General features: G+C 37.0%; 1 protein-coding gene across 7 annotated transcripts in view; it reads right to left on the bottom strand.

Moving 5' to 3' along the window:
* Positions 1-23904, bottom strand: part of LOC310895394 (dynein axonemal heavy chain 5-like) — a 154055-nt gene that overhangs the window by 111915 nt on the left and 18236 nt on the right. For 4 of the 7 annotated variants that reach the window (XM_083826723.1, XM_083826725.1, XM_083826724.1 and 1 more), the window contains 18 exons: positions 23435-23636; positions 22218-22313; positions 20271-20444; positions 20094-20183; positions 19254-19409; positions 18145-18284; positions 17162-17313; positions 13350-13557; positions 12401-12488; positions 12146-12269; positions 11876-12039; positions 9213-9302; positions 7806-8009; positions 5922-6002; positions 5434-5838; positions 5159-5277; positions 2987-3123; positions 1852-2014 (listed from right to left, as the gene is read on the bottom strand). In XM_083826723.1, coding sequence (XP_083682849.1) covers positions 1852-2014; positions 2987-3123; positions 5159-5277; positions 5434-5838; positions 5922-6002; positions 7806-8009; positions 9213-9302; positions 11876-12039; positions 12146-12269; positions 12401-12488; positions 13350-13557; positions 17162-17313; positions 18145-18284; positions 19254-19409; positions 20094-20183; positions 20271-20444; positions 22218-22313; positions 23435-23636 — 2793 coding nt within the window. Of the gene's footprint in view, positions 1-1851; positions 2015-2986; positions 3124-5158; positions 5278-5433; positions 5839-5921; positions 6003-7805; positions 8010-9212; positions 9303-11875; positions 12040-12145; positions 12270-12400; positions 12489-13349; positions 13558-17161; positions 17314-18144; positions 18358-19253; positions 20046-20093; positions 20184-20270; positions 20445-22217; positions 22314-23434; positions 23637-23904 lie in introns of those variants that run through there. The other 3 variants (XM_083826726.1, XM_083826728.1, XM_083826729.1) reach the window with 3 other exon arrangements.

The raw sequence follows: 23904 nt of genomic DNA, 5'->3' as shown, positions 1-23904 counted from the left end.
AGTCTGCCAAAAGAAGAATAGTACTGGGTTAGACTTATATTATAAAAAATGTTTACTGCCTATTGGTGGTCTCCCTGCTCCAAATCACTTGAGGGATAATAAAAAGGAACGTGAAGTAAATAGGAACACATAATGTTCAAAGCTGTTATCATGCAGTGGCTTCCTTTTGAGTTCCACTAAAAGACAACATAAGAATACTTATCCCACCCTGTGAAACATAATTATACGTAGAAATAATGATGATGTGGATTACAGAATTCTACTGAAATGATATCCAGACTTATTGAACAGCTGATATATTTTAAATACATTAATTTTTACCATTAATCTAAAAAAATAATATTTTTTTTTAAACTAATGACTAAAAACTAATTCATTCACTCAGTTTTTCTAAGAAAGGAAGAAAATCTCTACCACACCCCTTCAGTGTCTACAGAAATGGCCCTTGATAAAATGGTGACATGCTCAAAATACCATATGACTAAAAAGCCTGAGCACAAGTAACCTTTCCAACACTTTTCAAAGACATGGAATGAGAGAGAGGAAAAAAAAATTTGATCTCAAACTCTTGAAAGACATGCCGAATACACTGCAGTCTCTCTCAGGTCACGTTGGTGAATCCAAAATCAAAAGCTGATAGAACTATGTGTGAAGCAAAGAGGCTGGCTGTTCCAGAAGAAAGGCTCTGCAGAAGAGAAGGCTCTTTATATTGAGTATGAAATTGTCTTGACAAAACTCACTGAGAAAGTCATAAGTGCCACTGCATAAAGAAGTGAAGAAAATGTTTATATAAAAGAATATAGAAAACATTTCATCTGTTTTTCATTAGAAAAAAACATGATGTGTTTTCCCTCTGGATGATAGGATAAAAATACCACATATTTGTTTTCAAACTTTTGCATGTAATTTGTTTCTGACATAGAGTTTGTAAACCCATTAAGAGCAAAAGAGAGACTGGAATAGATAACTACTCTCAAGGAACGAATGGATGCACAGAATACTTAAGGTCTGAACATCAACTCTCCACTTTTGACTGTAACAATATTCATTTTTTTCTAGCAACTCTGTACATCCTCCAGTGCCAGAAATCAGAATTCAAAGAAAGCTGTCTGAGAGACAGGAGAAAAAAAAAAAAAAAAACGAAAAAAAAAAAAACTGTTGATTCATGAGCCCCTGCCTCTGAAGGAACAGAGAAATTACAAGCTGGACAATGGAAGTCTTACAGACCCAGCCATAGCTGTTCAAAATTGAAGGTGTGTCCTTACCAACACAGAAGAAAAATTCCTTTGATTTTGGCAAAGAATGATTTCACCTAACAGCTATCCTGTACATAATGTGGAAAATACATTCTTCCTCTCAAACCTCAGAAATAACCTCTCGGAATTCAGTGTGAGTACCTACCCTTGCTGAACTAATTTAATTCCATACAAATGCACAGAAGCAGACAGTAACATCAAAATTCTGCCTGACAACCCAGACTAACAATTAATTAGCTGTAAACTAACTCACTGAAAAGACTATACATCAGCTATGAAGGTTATTCCTGCTTACAATCACCTTGCCTCAGTTTTACGTACCTTCAGTTAATTTTATTCATTAAATAACCTACAACTTACAATGTTACAATACCCCGCAAAGCCTACAGTGACTCACAGGCTGGTCTAAGCAAGATCATGTGCCGACTGCATATTGGACCAGTCTGAAACTAGTGCAACTGTGCTGAGCACTCAAGCGAGCCTGAGTTTGAAATAAATCAAGATATTTTTGCCCCTCAGGGTAATTTTCACAACATAATTAACACAGAAAAGTGAGAAATAAAAGCTGCACACACTTCAATAAATAACAACCTACTTGTTTTGAAAATCCAGAAGTTCGTTGTTGATTTTTTCAATATTTAAATCATTCCAAAGCATTTCATTGTATCCATTGATATTATCAATAACTGAATTATAAAGACTGTAAAGTTTCTGAAGCAATGAAAGCTCACGTTTAATTTTGTGCAGTTCAGGATACTCTGTTTCAAATTTTAAAAAGAGAAATTTGTGAATGTTAATTAGGTACAACTGTATCCATGAACATAAAAATCCATGTATTTCTAAAATTTACATTTAATAAATGCATCAAATCATCTTTGCAGTCTTCTAGTGTTTAATACGACAAACTTTTGTAATTACATTATGTAAGGACACCAGATTTTAATGCACAGCAATTATTTAGATTGCTGTTTTTTAATAAATATTCTTCTACAATGGCAAATGTAATCTTACATGGGAGGTGCTTCACCTATCTCTATGAAGGAGATAATGTTGAAAAAGTTGTTGAAATGTCAAGAAATATACTGTGATTTTATACAAGAACTAAAATACCCCCCATATTAATTTGTGCTATTTACTTCAGAAGCAGAGGCTGTGGGGTGGACGGGAACAGTTGCTTTTGAAATAGAAATATAACATATGTTATGCAATAAAATTACTTAAAATAGACCTCCTTAACTGAAATGTTTTCTTCAGTTTTTCTCTTTGGGACTTATTAGTTAAATATATCGTGATTATTGCTTATGTCTTCAGAGAAGAAAATACTGAATTTAGTATGTACCTAAAAGTGCTTGTCATACTTTCTGCTGTAACTGTAATTCACATGGTGGTCTCCAAACTTGAAACGTGTCTGATTAGGAGTCATAAAGATATTATAGATTTTTCTGTTCTCTGAAAAAAAGCTCTGTTTTCTGAACAGAAAAAGTCAGAGAGCTGAGCAGTTGGATCCTTCCTGAGATGCATGGAGCAGTGCATTTTTTTTTCACTTGATGTTTATGTATATGCAGACTGACAGCCACTTTTTCACACAATTCATAGGAAACACAATTACAATTTACTGCAAGGAATTTTTCTGCAATGAATCCAACACTAAATGCATTTAGCAGGGCCCACCAAAAAAATTATCTATATAATAGCCTAGGACCAGGTGTCCACATTCCCCAAGAAAGTACCTGTGATAGGAAGACCAAATAATTCTTCCCCCCCAGAGAGAGAGATATACTTCCTCCACAGTTCATCAAATTTAGTTTGAAAAATCTGTAGTCTGTCACTTGCTTCATGGGGAGGAACATTCTCCGCACTGGGGCCCCTGAAAATTCGGAAAAAAAAAAAAAAAAAAATCAGTGCAAGTATCAACCATACAGGTTTCACAAAGAAGCACAACAGCATACAGGCCTGACTTACTGAGCAGTATTTAACATTTCCTTTTTCTTTTTTTTTTTCTAGAAATCTTCATAATAGATATTAGAAAGAGAAAATACATGTCCCAACACTACATATTGAGTATCCCTTGACAGCAAGCCCAACAGATTTTCTAATAATACAATTAATCTGTTACCAATACATACGACAAAGAGCTAAAAAGATCTACAAATGCTTTGTTTTGTTGTTTTCCGTTTCTTTTTGTTTCTTCTTCAAAACACATTCATACTCTTAAAAAGGGAAATACAGTAGGTGTATATTTCAGGGGTGAAAACTGTGGTAGCTGGTACTAGAACCATAATTAAACAATCAGAAAAAATAAAAGAATTTGCCCTAATGAATCCATCTCATCTGGAGGACTGAGTGTAATACCCAGCACTCATGTCTGGGATGACTTCTTGTCTGCATCACAACAATATTTGGGGATGAGAACTGCAAGGATATCATCTTCTGCTGTGCCATGGTTAATTCTATAAAGAAATACAGGTACATGGGCATCAGAGAGCAGTGAGCGCTGGCTACTTAGCACGGAAAACTGAACCAAGAGCTTAAAGCAGTTACACGGTTGATCAGTGGGGATTGGTGTTCCAGCACACCTAAGGAATGAGAGCAGGGCAGGCCACAGGGAAGACAGTCAGGTTTAAGTGAGTCCAGATCTTCAAACAAGTCCACAATAATTATGCAGGACCAAGGTCAAGCAGGGAAGGTGTGTCAGTGAATCAGCGTCAGGAACAGGTCTAATCAAGGCAACCAGGATGAGGCGCAGCCCAGTGGCTACCAAGCAAGCTCAGAGTGGGAGCGGGCTGAGAAGCAAGTCTGTGTGTTGGGATCTAGGTTCAACTCAGCAGGGTCCATGTCCAGGCACAGGCATAGGTGTGACACAGCTGGAGCTCTAGGTCAGAAGGGAGGGCCAAGCAGTGAAGCCTCAGCTTAAAAGCAGATTGCACAGAAAGAGGTTTCAGCCCTTGCTGAGGCCTCCTGGCAAAGCTGTCTGTGAGTGCTCTGTTCTAGACCACCAAAGGAAGAGTGGAGCCCTCAGATGTACTAGCTTTAAGCTGGCCCTGACCCAGGCAGCTGAACCTCCAGGAGGGGGATGCTCTGAGATCCGTACAATTGGTAGCAGCCACAAGGGGTTTCCATGAAGTTCTCTGGACAACTCAGAGAGCAGAACTGCAGTCTGTACTATGCATGCATCTGTACAGAGCAACTCAGCGCTCTATTGGGTTCCTTTTAGGGGCAAATTTACCATGTGTCTATAGCTTGAGTTTTCAGGTGTGCACACAAATGCACTGCCAGTATGGCTTCAAGCAGTGCACATCCAGGATCAGCAGCTGACATTAACTTCCTTGCCAGAACACACACACTGTGCATTTATTGTCCTATAACCACAACAGATCACAGCAAAACAAATTCCTGTCTTCCCTCCTTTGCACTACACCACTTGCATTGGAGGTGTCCAATGAAGCATGCATACTCCACAATTTAAATTTAAAAGCCAAAGTAAACATACTTGTAAAGAGAACTCAATGAACTTGGAAACATCCAGAACTGGAATCTCCACTCACTTCCAAGGTACCACCTACATGCTTAAATATCTGCTTACGTACTTTGTTGAGTTTAGAACCCGCAAAAGACTTTAAATTTGGATGTGGACTGAGGATTTGTTTTGTTTTGTTTTTCCCCAACCTATTAACACTTCTGGAATTTCACCAGCTCCAGCACTGAAATTGTGGTATTCAATCTATAACCGTAACAGTATCTGCCCAACTTACATTATTCTGAAATTAGGCTTTTTTTTTTTTTAATCATCTGTCATATGTATACTGAGGCTGTTTTGTGTTTATTTTCTGAAGCTCTTTAGATGCACCATTTTTGAACAATCCCTAATGAAGCATAATTGTACTGCATAACAGTTCACCTACTTTTCATCATAGTCTTTGTAAAATTCTGCAGTATCAATCTGGAATTTCTGAACACCGTTCAGTAAATCTGTTTTCATGCTTGGCTGTACCTTCAGCAGCAAGTCCTCAACCTGCAATGCCTAAATGTAGACAAAGAGGAAAAACAGGAGTAAAGAGATGGAAAAAAACAGAGAGTTTTAAGTAAGAAAATAGTTTTCCTCTGGTATTCCAACATTAAAAAGACTGACAATAACTTTGCTACAGATGTGTTTTGAGAAACAACACAGCTGTGATACCTGTGTGTTGAGGTTCTTCCAAGCATAAGCCAATCCATCAACTCTTTCTGTGTTTCCATCTTGAAAGAGCAGATTGTATTTATGAAGCACAGAATAAGATTCTTCTATAGGCCCAACTGTCATGTCAATTCTAATCTCATTCTCTCTAATTTCTTTTAATGCTTCCATTGCTCCCCGAACATCATCAAGGTCCTGGATAGGCCTGCTTAATCTCTTGCTAAGATTTTCAATGAATGAATAAATTTCATCCATGTCTGTGGCAGACTTTTTATTCAAAGCTAATCCAAATGTTCTTTGTCTTGAACGGCATTCTTGAATTAAGGATATTTTCAGTGACTCTGTTGCAATATCCACTGATTCCAGTACATGGTGATTTGGCAGTTCTCTGATTTGCATTTCTAATTGCTACGAAAAACAGAAGTGATCAGTGTTTAATTTCACTACAATTTCTCTGAACTTTTCATTTTTATTAAAGACATAATACTTACAGAGAAGCATCTGATTTGAGTTTGGAATTCAGCCATTGTTGGTTTAGTCTCTATAAATTCCTTCACTTTTTCCTCTGGATCCTATATAAAAGTTTATTTTAGTTATTACTTAGCATTGGTATTACAATAGCCTATGTGGGATTCAGCTGTTCAATGTACTGTGCAAACACAAATAATCCCTCTCTAATAGAGCTGAAGATATAAGTATTAAGATCAGATTGCTTCACTTGATCTGCTTTTCCTGATTCTTACTCTCTTTACAGTATTCTTTATTAAAACATTTGAAATCTATCTATAATTCAAAAACTGACACCAATCAGGCTATCCCTTATCCATACAAAATTATTATGAAATTTACAGCATAGCTTCTGAAACTTTGCTGGAAATATTTCCTTCCCAGCTTCCCTTCCATCTGCCAACCAGCAAAAGCAGCTCACAACTTCTAACAGCTATTTAAATGGTAGTGATGGTACTCAGCCACCTTCACCCTTCCTGAAAGAGTATATTTAACTACAATTTATAGCTACAAACATAGGAGGAAGGGGTATTCAAGGCCAGCAACCACACTTGGGCAGGGAAGAATGGGTATAAGGGAAGAAGGGGCATTTAGCTTGTCGAAGCTTGTTCAAAGGGAATAGACCCCTGATGTGACATCCTGCCTTTTAGTAAGGTATGCTAGTCTCTGCAGAAGTGAGAGCTTCAGAATCACCAGCATAGGGTCTAAATAAATGTGCTATATTATTACACACAGATGATTTTTATCCAGCTCAATGACAGTCTGCACCATGAGGTCTCTGAGAATCTGATATGGCTTCTCCATTCTACTTAGCAGTTACAAGTGGTATCTCCCAATGGTCTGACAGAAATGATATAGAGTGGGGGAAACAGTGCCAGGTCCTAAAGAGCTTTAAGATTAAGGAGCAAATTAACTTTTTTGAAGATTTTAGTGAAAAGAAGCATTATCGTGCTACCGCATCATCTAATCTGATTGTCCCTTGTCTGTGGGAAAGAACATACCATCAATGTGTGGTTAGCCCAGTCAGTATCTCCAAAAACTGAGGTAAATAAGCATTAATATTTGAAAGCCCAGAAGCCAAAAGAGGTGAAAACGCCCTGTCTCAGCCTGAACTCTAACTGCAAAGGAGTCAGCTGTGGGCATATGGTGGTCACTAATATAGCCTATAAGTTGGTTTAGGAAGGAGAAGTTAAAAATAGTAAGCAGTTACAAATAGAAAATTAATCTTGATTACTTGTTTCTCTGCCTGACTACAGCATCTTTGATAGGTAAGACCAGCAGTTGTTCTCCCCCGCAAGGTTGCATTTCACTAGTCAGCATGTATACAAGGTGATAAATCTCATGAAATGATATTCATGAAATATCTCCTGCCAGAACACTGCTTGGAGCTTTACAATTTATGTCATAGGACTCCCTAATGAAGACAACTCTATCAGCTTTCCATTCTGCTTTGGAATCTGCATTACTGTAAATATTTCCTAGATTGAGTTTATCATTTTTGTGAAGAAATAGAAAAAATGCTTTCAGCAGTGCTTGCTGAAGGAGAGCTAGTCAGTTAAATATTCAGAAGATTTGAAGTCTGCAATTTCTCAGAGATTCTGCTAAATAATTCTTTTTTATTACCTTTACAGACAAGATGCTGTGAGAAAGATGTATAAGCATATGAAAGCATAAGTTTGCTTATGCTCCCAACATTCTTTTTTGTTTTTCTGCCTTCTTGTTAGATAGTTTGAATGGTAAAGAATGACATACATACATAGACATATTCTACTATGAAACCAAGCATCCAGTCTCCTAATGCAACCCTAAACATTTTATGTAGAACATTTCCCAATACAGCTAAATATTTCATTAAATATGTATTTAACCTTGTTCCAGATGACTGAAAATTCAGAAAAGCTGTTCAGAAGATCTGCCGCTTTAGTTTTAAGAGAGAAAATAACTGTATTTAGTTGGATCACCACTTTGTTTACATCCTTATGCTCGATGATCTGCTTGTCTAAAGGCTTCAGTGCCACCATCCTGGTGAGTTTGTTCTCATCACCTAGCTCTATGGCAACAGCCTGTTCAACCTGGCATAAATTAAACAAGAATAAACATATGTTCAGGAGTTTTATTTATTTTACATTATTGAATGCCCAATAATGCATACACAATAAGTACTTCTATGACCAGATAGAAAGTGCAAAGAAAGACTCTAGGATACTTCCCGTTCTTAAATTTGATTTTTACAGAACTATAGCTCTAGGGTTAAAGATAATTTTTAAAAATATTTGTCATGCGGAGCATGACAACCCTCAAGTTGGAGTTGGAAACCATGGTGCAAGTAGAAAACTATGATGTAATTGCTATCACAGATATGTGGTGGGACGAATCGCACATTAATCGCATATTAATCATCTCTGAATGACTTCTGTCAAATGTGTGTCACACACTAGTACAATTGTGCTATTTCCTGCTCCTACACAGCTGCTCAGGTCTTCCTGCCTCTTGTAGCACAGAACTACAATCGATCCTCATTTCTTGGCCAAAAAAAAGTGCTGAAGGCAGTTCAGAGTTGGCTGCTTAGAAATAAGCCAGAAAATCTGCTTGGGAAAACACATATCAACTCACTCTGTCCTAATTGCTCATTTTTATTTCCAGGACTTGAATGGCTCTTTTCATTCAAATGTGCTGATCGGTTTTTTATGTCAGATTGACAAAATAGGAAGATATATTTTAAAGGACGCTTTTCAGCATAGGTCTGTATTTCATTTTTAGAGGATGGACTTAAGGCCATCTGATTACCATTATTGTGCATTTCTGTACATCAGCAAATTTGAGTACATCAGCAACTTTGAGTTTCTATCTATACCCCAGACCTTCCCAAAGTTTTAGTGCTCATTTTAATGCCGGTTAAAATATGTATATTGTATTTACTTGAGTTTAAATTTCAGTTTTTGCTTGGGAAAACTAACAATAATTTATACTCAGCTAGAAGTACTCATGGATAACATTAGTTTTCACACATCATTGTCACACTTGAACAGTATTTTTAAAAGATTTCTAGTAAAGCTACTTTTGTTTTTAATACTAAAAAACACCAAACATAAATATTATAAATGATTACTCTTTTGTTCAATTACTTGATTTAGACATTAAAATCTAGGTTGACACTTAAAAGTAATATCTCCCACATTACTAATCAAAGTATTGCTGCAGAACATATTCTTATGAAATTAAGAAATGTTAACCAAAATATTGAAATTTTAAAATAATCAAAATAAAACACTCACCTGCTGCTTATGATGTAAGTAAGCAAATTTCCACAGGGGGATATCTTTGGCTATTGATAATATTATATTTACTGCTTTGTTTACAGCACTCTGAAAACAGTAAAACATTTACCTTGAGCACAAAGGGAGATTATGACAAGAAAGAGGAAAAAAAAAAAAAAGAAGAAGAAAAAAAAGATCCTCCATAAAAAAAAAATGGAAAAGTTATACTTCTATCTTTATCAGAAATATTCTAATAAGCATGAAGTAGGATCATCCAAAATATATTTTGTAATGGGAAAGAGTACTCCATAAAGCTTTATTGAAGTCAGTCCTCCTACCTTTATGTGTTTTTCAAACAAGAATAAGACAAATCTATGAACATTAATCATGAATCACTGGGGATCATAACTATTATAGCACTATTTCCCCTTAAAAGGGTTATAAACATAGTTATTATAAATTACATTTTCACATCAGAAAGTCTGAATAAATTTGTCTGAATTTGTGACGTTCTAGTTTGTAATCTAGGCACGGAACTGTATAAATTATTATATAACATTTTCTACCTATTGTATTTTAAAATTACACTCCGTGGCCTGATGTGTGGGATCTGAGTGAGAGACTGATGCATGGTACTGTGTGCTGACACGGGCTGAGCGACAGCCCTGCCTTTAGTCCTGGCAAGGGGCAGGTAAGCTGGCTTCCAACCCTGGGCTGACGGACTTGGCTGACTCACAAGACAAGGGAGACTGGACCCTTGCCTCTGCTCAGAACAAAAGATCTCCCCCTTGTCCCCAAGTGCCCCTAAGCAGCAGATACAATGCCCTGGGGCTGGAAAAAGGAGAGCACAGGAGTAATGGTCAGGACGTGGGAAATGACAACCATACAAAGTTAGAACAACCAACCACATGCATTAGAACCAGTGCCACCAAAAAGCATGAAGGGTGTTAGTAATTGGAGATTCCTCACTGAGAGGCACTGAAGCACCAATTTTCTGTCCATACAATTTCTCTAGAGAGGTTTTCTGTGTGCTGGGGACCCGCATTCGTGATATGAAGAGGCTACCAAACCTGGTAAAGCCAGAGGAACCACCCATTCCTACTCTTTCATGTAGGGTAGAATAATGCAGCAATGAAAAGACTCTGAAACATCAAAGGGGACTTTATGTCCCTTGGAAAGATGTTGAAGGGATCAGAGGAGCACAGCTAGCGTGCTCCTCCAAATTGGAGACTGGGACCCAGGAAGAGGGAGACAAACAGATCAGGTGAATGCTCTGCTTTTGGGTTCTAGGATCTTGGTCAAACCCTCAAGTTGGAGTTGGAAACCATGGTTCAATTAGAAAACTATGACCTAATTGCTATCACAGATATGTGATGGGACGAATCGCACAACTGGAACACTGCAATAGTGGGCTGCGAGCTCTTCAGAAGGGATAGGCAGGGAAGGAGGAGGGGCGGGGATGTTGTTCTCTATGTTAAGAAATGGATAGATTGCAAAGAGCTCCCTCTGAGAAACTGCCAGGGACAGGTTGAGAGCTTGGGGGTAAAAGTTAAGGACCAGACCGACAAAGGACAGTTTATGGTTGGGGTCTACATCAGGCTGCCTGATCAAAGAAGGCCTGCGGATGAAGCCTTCCTGCTTCAGCTGCAAGAGGCATCACGCTTGCAGGCACTCATCCTGGTGGGGGATTTCAACCACATGGATGTCTGCTGGGAAACCAGCACTGCAGGCTGCAAGCAATCCTGGAAACTCCTGGAGTGCATCAGGGATAATTTCCTGGTCCAGCTATTAGATAAACCAACCAGAGGAGAAGCGATACTGGGCCTGGTGGTTACCAGTGCAGATGAACTCACTAAAGAGGTTAACATTAGAGGCAGTCAGGGCTGCAGTGACCATGTCCTGGATGAGTTCGTGACCAGGGGAACTACAGACCAGTGAGCCTCACCTCTGTGCTTGGAAAGATCATGGAACAGATTCTCCTGGAAGCAATGTTAAGGCACATGCAAGACAAAGAGGTGATCCGAGACAGCCAGCATGGCTTCATCAAGGGCAAATTGTGCCTGACCAGTCTGGTGGCTTTCTATGGTTGAGTGACTGCATAAACTGACAAGGGAAGACCGACTGATGTCATACCTGGACCTCTGTAAGGCCTTTGACATGATCCTCATACAACATCCTTATCTCTAAATTGGAGAGAGATAGATTTGAAGGGTGAACTATTCGGTGGATAAGGAATTAGCTGGATGGCTGCATCCAGAGATTGGTGGTCAATGGCTTGATATCCAGGTGGAGGCCGGTGATGAGTCTGGGGTCTCCTCAGGGGTCTGTACTGGGATAAGTGCTGTTTAAATATCTTTATCAATGATATCAAATCAGGCTGTATCAATGGCATTCATTTTTGGTTTTGTATTTGCTTTGAAATATTTGCCTCTAAGTAAAGGGTTGTGAACAGGAGTTACTGAGCTTTTAGGAAAATAGTTGATTCTACTGGTCTGCATAACAGACCTAATCGATGACTTTGATCTTAGCACCCAGTGATGTCACATGAATTCAAGTGACTTTTCATCTTTTCCTCCCCTCTTTTTATTGGTAATACCAGATTAAACTTGCACATCTTGTTTTAAAATGCATTTATAAATGTTTTTATCAAAAATGACTGAGATGTCCAGTTATTCTGTTACCTGAATATCTTCAAGACTTGGTCTCAAGACAACATTAGGAATAGATAGTTGAAATTCAGTTTTGAACAAAGGAACCCTCTGTGGCTCTACAGACTTGGTCATCTGATACCTAGAGTCAACAACACGCAATCGACGTCTCAAGGACTCTAAGGAAATCTTCGTGCCTAAATAAACACAAATATTTAAGTGAGATTATATTTTTTGCCACAATAAGCTTGGGAAAAAAAGTAATATTAAAAAGCTAAACATATATGAAAGCAAAAGACTCACATCTGACTAAAGAGTCAGTATTCTTCTGACAAAGCTGTCCCATGAGATTATAGTAACAACAAGATAGGCATTCTTGGCAGCGTGTTTTCTGTTTCGTGTCAAGATGTGTACAGGTATATGAATCCTGAAGAATTAAAGGGATTTTTTTTAGGAAAATAACCATATTGTCCAACATATAAATGAAATATCAAGTATCTGAGTAGGTTATAAAAGGTTACTTTTTATACTGGGGGTTACTTTTTGTACTGGTCTTACCTCCAGAGTTCTTCTGGCATCTGCTTTCAGCCTGTGCTTAAGAGTATCTACCAATTCATATGCACAGCATTCCACTTGCTGACTCTGCCTAAAAAAAAACAACCTTACAGTCACACACAGGGAATCAAACATAATGAATACTCTTTGCTTATTTCCAGGTGCACACACCCAATTCCACTGCACTCTGAAGAGCCGTATATGCAGGAAAATGCCCTTATACTTTTCAGCTTGTTCCTACTGCTTGGTCATACAGAGAACTGAGATATGCAGACTATCCAGAAAACCATTTGTCAGACTCTACCATATCTGATTCAACTGGACTTCAAAATCATTAAAGAAAAATAAGTTATTTTCCTGCTATAGTTCAAAAAAAAAAAAGAAAAAAAAAAAAGAGAAAGAAAGAAAAAGCAGGCATAACAAGATGATTCAATAAAATAATGTTAGTTAAGTTTTTGATATCTTTTTTGATTCTGCAATCAGAATTATTAAAAATAAAACAAAAAAAATACAAGGTGAGTGTATTTATTCTCATGTTTTTGGAGAAGAACGGAACTAACTTGCTGTATCCTGGAAAATAATCATAAACTAAAAAAATTGCAGCCCTGTGAGAATGGGGAAGTCTTACATGAGCTAGCTAGCATTAAGAATCAAGCAATTAGCATAGGGATGACACTTCAACTCTTAACTATCTCATTTTTTCTTGCTATTGATTAGAATGCCGTAAGAACTAAAACATGAAATGCTAAGCACTATAAATGCAATTTTACATCTGCTGTATTCAAGTTACTTGGGAATTTCTCCCCTGCATCCTGAGACTATCATTTTGCTTCAGACTGGTAGTCAGTAACAGTAAGAATAAATTTTTAAAAGTATATTCTTTATGAATAAAAAAGTAATACATAAATAATCCCTCCCAAATCAGGTCTTCAAATCTATGCAGTAAACCTACTGAGACAGTTTGCGAGCAGTAGAGATAGCGAGATTTTCTGTCTGTTCCAGAAATGCAAGCACATCCATAGGTTCATCTTCTGGCAAAATTATCAGAGCAGTGTTTGACATATCCTCCAGAACTCTTTCAATTCTGCATTCCAGGGTATCAGCAGCTTCTTTGACTATAAAGTCCAATTCCCTCATGGTACTATAAACATTCTCAATAACTAAGTAAAGAAAACAAAGTGAAAATAAATCATGCAAAATACAGACCTTTTAAATCTCCTCTCCCACCACCCAAAGTATTGCATCGAAAGGACGATTTAATGACAATAAAATATAGAATTAGGGCCTGAAATAGAATTAAGGCCTGAAACCAAAACATGATGGGCTTGCTGCATTTGGAGTCTTTAAATGAAACCATTTTACAATAAATAGCAGAAAAGCCTTCAAAACACCTGTTCTTCTGTGTATTAAGGAACATTGTAATGAAAATGACTAACAAAATACAGTGAAAAAAGAAAGGATACAATGGTCCAAAAAATATTTTGTTTCTCCTACACAGATACAGACAGAAAGCAAGTATTGTATCATTGCAATCAACTTAAAAATTCAATAGCTAAAATTCCTAAAGCCAAGATCACATGTTGGTTAAACCACTAGATTTCTTCTTTCATGTGTATGATCTAACTTAATTTGGAAAGAGATAAAGTAAGTCCTTTAACAGATGTGTTTACCAAACTAGGTAAAAAATAATTATTTCTGAATAGGCTACACAAATTCTTTCCCTGTCTTCTATATTTCAATTGTAAAAAGAAAGAAGTAAGTCTCCTGACTTTGGTTATTAGACAGAGAGTATCATTTGAATCACCAGTACTTTTTCTTACTGTATGTAGAAAGAAATCACTACGATATTTAAAATACAGCAGTGTGACAGTAGTTTCCAATTGTTGGATGCTTTAAATAGAAAATTATTTCTATTAGGAAGTTAATGATTGGGTCTTGTCTTTTTTATTGACTGGAATGGACAAACAATCCAACCAATTCTTTAGGCACCCCCTTTTTTTTCAAAATATATAAAGCAGGTAGTCCTAAAACCATTTTTTTTCCTTTAGTTTTTCGAGTTTTAATCTAGAAGGTAGCCACAGGCTCCCATGCTTCTACATATTAGATGGAACAATGCACTTAAGACGTTAAACAAATGCACGGTGAGTTCAGCACAACTGTGGCAGGTTAGAGTTATTTTGTACACACTGCACCAGTCTAACTTGTAAGTGTCCAACATACATTCTGGACATGTTAGACTTTGCATATCCTCAAAAAGATATGATATATATATACTCTAAAAAAACACATTCCTTTCTCAGGGAGATTGCACTCCAGATGCAGCTGCTGGAACGAGTAGGTAGCCCAGATATTCTTGCTGTGTAACCTTTACCTTGTCAAAATAAAGCCAGCTTTCACCAGAACAAATGCTAATCCAAGAACCAGTAAAGCCTGAATTATAGCTATTCAGATACTAACATAGCAGATGTTATCTTAACATAGCGTACAGAGTAAATAATATTGTAATGACCGTCCGTATGATGTGTTACTAAACTATGTAAACCAAGCACAAAAAATCATTTAAGACAAAGATACAACACAAACAAAAGAAAACCTTGCCATTGTTTTTTACGTTCAGGTCAGACAAAGGTCAAGTAAAGGGCTAAAAGGTGGCCAGCCCTGCCTTAGACAACAGTCAGAGCCCTGTGTACCAGTGCCACATGGCACAGTCACAAATGAACAGCTGCACAAACCCATGCGTGCAACTGTCCCTGTTTACCTTGTTGCTTTTCATTTTGAAGAAAAAAAGTGAAAACCTAACAACAGTCTGCCTCAACTGAGAACTGATTTACAAGCATGAGCTATTGTTTTCTCACAGAACTGCAACACAGAAGTCTTGCCAAGGGTTTTATGTATGTCCATTTCAATGAAATAATTATAGCGGTTGATTTTATGCTGTATTTGATAGGAATACGGTTGTTTCTTACTGGCTGTGTAGAAAAAACTCTATGCATAATTGAGGATTTTAGAAATTTTCTTAGAAAAAAAAAAAAAGAATTTGGGCAGAAATCTCCAAATACTGCATATCTCTTATTATTTTCAACCTTGAATTTAGTCATGTCTCCTTTAGGATGTTCAGCATAAGTTACGAAGATTTTTCTACAGAGAAGATAAGAGATACTATTACAGCACCACATTTGCTCTCTTGTTTCACATTCTAGTACTAGTCAGGCTACAATTACCTACCTAACGTGAAGAGGTCATTCCACAAACCAATTTTTCACAGAGAAAGAAAAACAGAGTGCAGGCATGAGAAGAGCTCTTAATATGTTCATTATGTGGACACTTACTTGGAAACAGATCAGAGAGATACTGATAGGGGAAAAAGAAGTAAAAGTGGATGATAACTTCAGCAGTGTGATGTGACAGCTTAAGCTCAATAAATGAAAAGGCATGTAATTAAAAAACAGAACTGAAGCACAGGACCTAATATGATGCAACATTACTCATTAAAATTTGTAAGAAAGCTAAAAAGTCAAGGCTATACAGGCCCTCCCATCAACACAGCGGTATGGATAGCAGTCAAACATGACAAACCATTTACTCAGTTACACAGATGTAAATCAACTAACTTAGTGACTTCACTGTACTCTCAGCAACTGAATTTATAATACCTCAACTGAGGGACTTACATTTGTTAAAAGAAGGGGGAAGGGGGTGAGCAGGGAGGCAAACCCAATACTTTTACCCCACAAACCATTTTCCAGGAGTGAGCAGACAGAAAGTCTCATTCTTAAGAATAAGAGAGAACCTCAAAAAAACATGATTCTACAGTGATTTTGCTTCCACTTCAGTACGGACTGCCACCAGAGGGATGATGAAGCATTATCATTTTCCCAAGCCAGAATTTCCTACTCCCTTCTGTCAGCAGTACCATCTGGTGATCATTTCAGTAACTATGTCAACAGCTCTTATAACACTCAGTATATCTACATAGAAGATATCTTCCGTGTACATCATCTCTGTCACTTCTAACATTTAAAGGTAAGATGAAAATAATGTATACAGAGCTACTTTGTTGCTGGGGAACCTATTAGTATGTCTACATTTCTAAACACATTTCTAAGAAACACACAGGAGAAAAGAAGGTTCATATTATCGAGGTATGAAGACAAATGCCTACCCCAACCTGTGGCTACATAAACAAGACAGAAAGATAACAAACTGCAAGATGTAACAGAAAGAAATGACAGCACAGGATGTACGCAGTTTGCCAACCCTAACAGTAACTACATTAACAAGATGCCAACATGGCAGAAAGCAGAATCGAGTAACGTTTGTATACAACAAAATGGGGCTAATGGTTTAACAAAATTGCTAGGTATGAATTACTAAGGCAAGCATAACATAGATACCAAAACAGGTACCAAAATCAGGACACATTAGCACAAGAGCAAAGGTGGGTTGTTTATGTGACAGGACATAAAAAGGGTAAAGGGGCATGACCAGCACAGGCAAAAAAAGATACATCTGGTAAAGCAAATGACCTAACGAAGGCTGTTCAAAGATAGCTGTTGAGCAGCCCTGGCTTGATTACCACAGTTTAGAGCAGGACATAAACACAGTTGCCACTCACTCATGTCTGACTTAGTCTGTCAGGAGGAACCTGGAAATTTTTTCCCTTGTATAGACAGAATGCTCTTTCTAAAACTGACAAGGAAATACCTGGCAAGTACCACCAAACAACGCCATTAACAGTTCACCACTTCTTCTCTGACTACATACAGTTATTGATGTTTGAAGAAGTCCATGACAGCTCCATCATGCCTGGAGCAAGGGCATCCTCAACTTGTCCTATGAACGGCTTCATCAGTGGTTTCAGCACAACAGGAATTCCATTCAGACACTCTTTGTAATTGATCAATAGATTCTGAAGTCTGCAAAACATGACCATGTTTAGAGTGTGCTTATTTCAGATATTTGAAACATACAGAAGTTTGGTCACATTTTCTTTTAATAACAGTTGCAAGTTCTGACCCTATGTTAAAAACAAGAACTCCTCCCACAGCTCTTCCTAGCTCAGAATAGGTCTCTTTCTTCCCAGTAACACTAGAACCAGACTGGAGAAATAAGTACTTCCAGAAAGGTGACTGTTACCAATTTAGAGCAACTTTCTTCCAAGGAAAATGAATTAGAGTCAAAAACCAGGAAACTTAAAACACAGTATTTTTGTTCCCTTCTTCCTGTCTCATGAGAAAAGGTATGTAATAACACTGTTTATAAGAAAAGCTAGATTCAAAACATTTGGGACATCAAATCCCTAAGATGCCAAATTCTGAACCAAGACTTACTAATATAGTTACAAGAAAACAGAGCTACATAATGGAGCTCCACAAACAAGAATTAGAAGCCAGAACTTATTTTTGTAACAGAACACTTCTGATGGTAACTGTAATATTTTGGAATGCAATGCCTATGTTATAGTGCAGAGATGCCTTAGCAGTACTTAGAAACTCCACTTATGGAGCAGCTGTTGTAGTAACAAAAGAAAAACATGTAGGCATTGTCTAGTAATGAGACATTTGTGGAGATAGAAAGAACTGCATGTTAACAATATTACTATGGAATGGCAGGGGAAAGCAATTACATTTCAATTAAACTCCATCAAAGAGAAAAATTACAACAAATCAAAAGCACATACAACAGAGACTCAAAGCTAGGGATTCCCATTTGCAGATGAGAACCAAATCCATAAAGTGTTCACTCACTCCATGTGATGACTTTTAATCTGTTCTTCCTCTGCACACAAGCCAAGGACAACATCTGGAACTTCAAAATGCATTTTTTTCAGGTACTTTGTTTCATAAAGTACTTCCAGGACCACTGGATCCAAGTTTACAAGTAATTCCTTCATGAAGTGTACAGGGAGGGGGGAAAGAAAACAAGGCAGTAGTTTGGTGGTTATGTGCAGTGGGATACATCTGGAAGATATGACACAAGATGTAGAGGACTAGCCAAGATTTTTAAAATAGATATCCATGTTTCGATTTCTACACAGATCTTCAGGCTCCTGTACAAATATCTGGATTTTCCAGAGTATTAATCAAACTATAGCTTACTCTGATTTCAGTTTCCTGTGCCTTCCTCACTGTGCCCTAACCACTTGACTGCTGTGACTTATCAAGTCTAATTCTAGTTCTGTACCTGTCTCTGTGCAAGCTAATTTGCATGAGATGCCAGTTTCTCCAACTATAGACCAGGGAGAAATGTTGTGAAGGTTAGTCTCTGTACATTTCTTAGGGCATAAAATGCTAAACAAACCTGACAATTAGGTTCTAGTTGTCCTTTACAGAATCATTAATTCAAAAAATGCCCATTTAAACTGTAATTTCTCTGCACCAGAGCAGAGAAAGTCATCTGTAAAGCAAGAATGGTAAGATATTCTGTCTCAGCAAGCAGTTTTGAAAGCAAATTAATTACCACAATATAGTCAATACAGAGGTCAACCACTACAGGAAAGACATGACCTAATTAAAAATTCCTTCCTTGACTAAAATTTTGGTTAATACAGAAAGTAATACATGAAACAATATGTAAAAAGACATAGATAAGTCTATAACAGATACGCATTTGCTGGGCACTGCCTCTTATATGTCCTGAATGAGGCAGGAGTCTTACGAAGAAGAGACATGATCAAGTCTGCATCGCAACATACACAAAAAGGAAAAAGAACACGATTACATCAGATACAGCAGTTTATTTTCTAACCTCATGAAGATTTTTGTAATGCTGTGCTTGTCTATACAGGATACAATTAAAGTAGCATAGGTAATACTAAACAATGCAACAGTAATACAGAAGAATAAATCATATTTACCTTGGTTTCTTGGTGCCTGACTAGTAAGGAAGCATACAGAGCATTTCTAGCCTGGTCAGCAAACCTGCACCAGGCTCTATGATAAATAAGTTCAAATTCCAGAAGAACCGCAGCCATTTTATTGTAACTCTTAACAACCTTTTTCATTTCCAGTGTCTGGAAACATAAATCAATAAATAAGCAAATGCCACTTAATCAACGTGATGAGCCTAACATAGTAGAAATGTCCTCCATTAGGCTTTTCCTCACCACCATTAGGCAAACAAAACAAATACAGATTTAAGTTGTGCTACTTAAGAGATGATGTAAGACACGAAATATCAAAATCTATATAAGAATTCAATTATTTTAAAGTATTTAACTGCTCTAAACAACTTTTTTTTTCCTGATTTTTGCCTATAAAATAAAGTCTACAGTATGACCTATGCAAGGGACTGATTTGCCATTGAGGAAGCTATAAAACTAGTATTCTTTCATGAAGTATTTGAAGTTGAATATCGCAGTCCTCTACATGACAGAGCACAGCAGGCAGAAGGCTGTAAGCATAGGTCCAGGGCCAACAGTGCTGTGCTCGGGAGTAATAGGAACCAAGTCCCAGAAGGAACAAAAAAAATCACCCAAGTCATCAGCTACACATCTCAAGGGAAGCAACTGTCTTGATTCACAGAATAATAACACTGCAAAAATAAATTCAAATCCCGGAGCAAAAACTACAAACTATCTTGTTGGATGAGCCTGAATGAAAGTTAGAAAAGTGAACTTAGGAGTATAAAAATAAATCGTGTCTGTTAATAACTTGTGTTAGAACTTAGCATAAATCACCCTCTGATAATTTACAACCTTCAAAAGTGTGGTTTTCTTTTTAAAGAATCTCATTGGATGGTCAATTTTTCTGTACAGCTGCTGAGCCCACATAATCTTCCCTGTTACCTAAAACACAGAAGATATGAAGTTTTATTTCCATTAACTTAAAAAGTAAAGAAGAAAAGTCATTTTTCTTATTTATTTCATTCTTACTGGTGGTATGTTACGTGGTATAGGTGGATTTTCTTTTTGCTTCTGGTAGAGGTTTTGAACAAAGTCTAAGTCTCGACTGTATTGCTGAAGGACAATGGTGTACTTCTCACTAAGATCAATTTGATTTTCTCCTATTTGTTCAAGCTTCATCAGAAGTCCCAGCATCTGTTCAGTCTAAAAAGGAGGACAGAATATTTACTGCAGATGTTAATAGTTCAAAAAGTCATGGTTCACAAACTCTGATGTGTTTTTTTGATTTTATTATTTATAAGTTACATAAGTTCGTAAGTTATTTTCTAAAAAGCACAGAAAAAGCCATCCAGACAAGTCAGTGAACTTAACTGTTGTATTTTGTCCCATATGCAATATACTTACTATACTCTTAAACAAGAAACTGCCACCACCACAGACCATTTTGGAACATTTAATTTTTTTCTGACTCTCAAATCCTCACTCTTTATTTTTCTCCAAACAGTTGTGGTAGAACATCTACAGTTTTCCTCCTACTTCATTTACATCTCATTTCATGAGCAGGGTCTGAACTAATGAACTGAACTGAAATTAAGGCAACAGATGGCAGAAACTATTACATTACTCCTGCCTGTCTGACAGAAATAACTTAGAAGTGCAACAGGAAGCATCTTTAAATATGCTCCATCAATAAAATTTAAATACTGAGTATAGCTTTTTTTTTACTTTCATGTTAATAAAATATAATTACTTTTCTTTAAAATTATCACTCTCCATTTCCCCTTTAGTTCATCCTATAATTTAGATACACATCAAAAAATTATTCAGATTCAGTTTTTATAATAGATGGTTACAGATATCTTCCCATTATTTTTCTTTTGCTTTTTTGTTTGTCAGGTATCACATAGATGCTGTTCTTTTCAATGTAAAAGAAAAAAGCTAACGAGTCCATGAATCTGTACTGTCCTGTGGCAGGCAAACAACTAAGAGTTTAAGAAATGGAAGCTATCAACTCTGCATCAAACTCACCTGTTCTGACTAGCATTATGTATTCAAATATATAATACAGGCAACCCGCGGAAGCCCTTCCAGGCTGAATTCTTACAGTTGAGAAGACAATGAACTGAAGTTTCCCCCCTGCACTTTCAACTTCTCTTTCACTTCTGCACTAATATATGATGACAAAGAATCGTTAGCTTGGCTTCACCACTTTGATTTTACCAGTAATGGGATACAGTATAAGTAATGGGCTGCAGTATAAGAACTGCTGAACTCTCTCTCGTCATACTGCATGTACTTTTTAATTATCTGCAACAATCCTACCCCACAGCTTGGAACTTCTGTCAAACACATGAGTTGTTTCCCTTCACCGGGCTCAAGAAAAGGATGTTGTACATATGTCCCTACAAGAGCTTTATTTTTTATTTATTTTTTGTTAAAGGAAAAAAAACATACCTAACTTTCAAGAGGAAAGATAGGGAAGCGCCACAGTAGTGAACATTACTCATGGACTGCAAGTGAATATACAGAGCACAGGAGTGAAAACAGTGAAAGACAGAGAGCAGAGTAAGAAAGAAAAAGCAAGTCAATCCAAAGACAGTGAAAGAAAACTGAGCCATGGAAATAAGACAGTACAACACACAGTGAGAGGAGGACTATCCTAGTGTATCAATAGCATGGTGGGAGAGGGATGGGGAGCACTAGGATGAGGAAAGAAAATAAACCATAAAAATAAATAGGGTTATAAAGTTGGTAAGGAAAGATGCAACTGGCACTAAGTAACAATGAACGTTAACTCCCAGTACTTCTGCAAGCTACTTTTAGAACGCTTGTATTCTCAGTGTCCTCCTGCCTAATCTCAGGCAGCCACCGGCACAGTGCAGAACACTGCCAGTAATGAAGGAGTACAGTAGGAGTTGTGGGTACTCAGCCCTTCTGAACACCAGAACAGGAGGTTGCATTTGTAAAGTTACTTACAGTTACAGTCTTCTCAAAGCAGGAATCCACAAATTCTTGTATGGACTCATACAGTGTTGCAATTTGGTTCTTAAATTCAAGGTAGTCTTTTTCAAACTAGGAAAGTGTAAAAGAAAAAAAAAAAAAGAGAGAGAGAGAAAAGAAAATACTGTTGCTTTCATTTCATGCAACATTATTTCCCTGAAGTTTCTGTGGAATTTGCTTTATCTGACCAGTACATGTGTTCAGTACTGAATTAAAGAGGACAGGGACAACACCAGTAATGAAGGCATTTACATTCTAGGCAAAGCAAACAAAAAATAAGAATAATTAGGCTATTTGATTACAGATTCATCTTTATGAACGCAAAGTACTGCGAAGGAACAAGGACAGGCAGAGGAAATCTAGTAAGCTAATCAGAGAGAACACAGTACACTCACCCAGCTACTCCTAGCACTGCCACAAGAGAGCGCTAAGCTCACTGTTCAGGCATGAAACCTATCCAGAGCTGCAAATTAGACAGGCTCTCTAGAGCACTTTACAGACTAAGGAAGGTTATTATCAGAAGAAAGCCAAAGGTCCTCCGGACTTATATGATTTAAGCACAGCTGCAAGCAATAGTTCAGGAAAGCAGGAGAGTAAGTCAACATTTCTAGCATCTCCATTGTGAGGTTGTCAATCCAGTAAAGCAAGCATGCTACATCCCAAAAAAGCAGCTCAGTTCCAGGATATTCAAGTCTGAACTTGAGTCTCAAGCACTTTATAAGTCACTTTATTTTTCATCATGTGGTTCAGAGCTGGAGGTGATATCATTCACTTCTCACTCTGAAACAGTCATCTAAGTATCTTAAGTGTCGATACTGCCTTCATTATTCCATTAAGGAGCACTGAGTAACTCTTGCAAGTAGATAAACTGGACTTGATGCATTGATCTGCCTGAATTAGTTTTCGGTCTGAAGTTCAAAATATATGCATCTCAAAGCAAACAAGTTTAGGAAATGCTGCTTGTATCACTACCTATCACACAAAACCTAGTTTATCAAAAATTTACAAAAGCATATGAAACAAAAAGCCAAATACTCCCAAGAAATTTCAAATTGGATTAAAACATAGGAAAGTATTATTACTGCAGGAAAACGCTATATGCATTGTTATAAATTTTAGTCTTCTTTGCATAACTCCAATGAAAAGCATAAGATTAATGAAGTGAGTATTGGACAAGTGCTGAGTGAATGTACCTCCTGTTTTCTGTGATCCAGAACATCATACTTTTTTGATTTGGTGTTTGTAGCAATGCTCTGGTAGTGAGTACTGATCTCTTCAATACCTTCTATTTTTATACGCTGGAGCTCTAAAAGGCTTTCCATAATATTGCTCATATCTGAAATTTTCTCCAAACGTTTACAGAATGTATCAAATTTTCCAAAAATATAGTTTTCACTGATGATAAAAAGCAGAAGTATTACTATAAATATCTATTTGTATCAGATTTTTTTTCTATTTAACCCAGATATATCCCACCAGAATTACTACCAAGTTTCACATTAAAAAATCTATGCTGTAGTAATTACAAAGTAAAAAACATTTTAAAATAATGGATACAACACAGAAAATGCTTAATTCTTACATATGTCAACTAAAACCTTCTCCATGGTTCACAGGAGTTATTCCTGAAACCAATACATATGAAAAGAGATCAAAATGTGAA

This window comes from Anser anser (genome assembly GCF_964211835.1).
Source record: "Anser anser genome assembly, chromosome: 2".
Taxonomy (NCBI): domain Eukaryota; kingdom Metazoa; phylum Chordata; class Aves; order Anseriformes; family Anatidae; genus Anser; species Anser anser.
The sequence above is the reverse complement of the archived record's forward strand: the minus strand, read 5'-3'. Positions and strand labels throughout refer to the sequence as shown.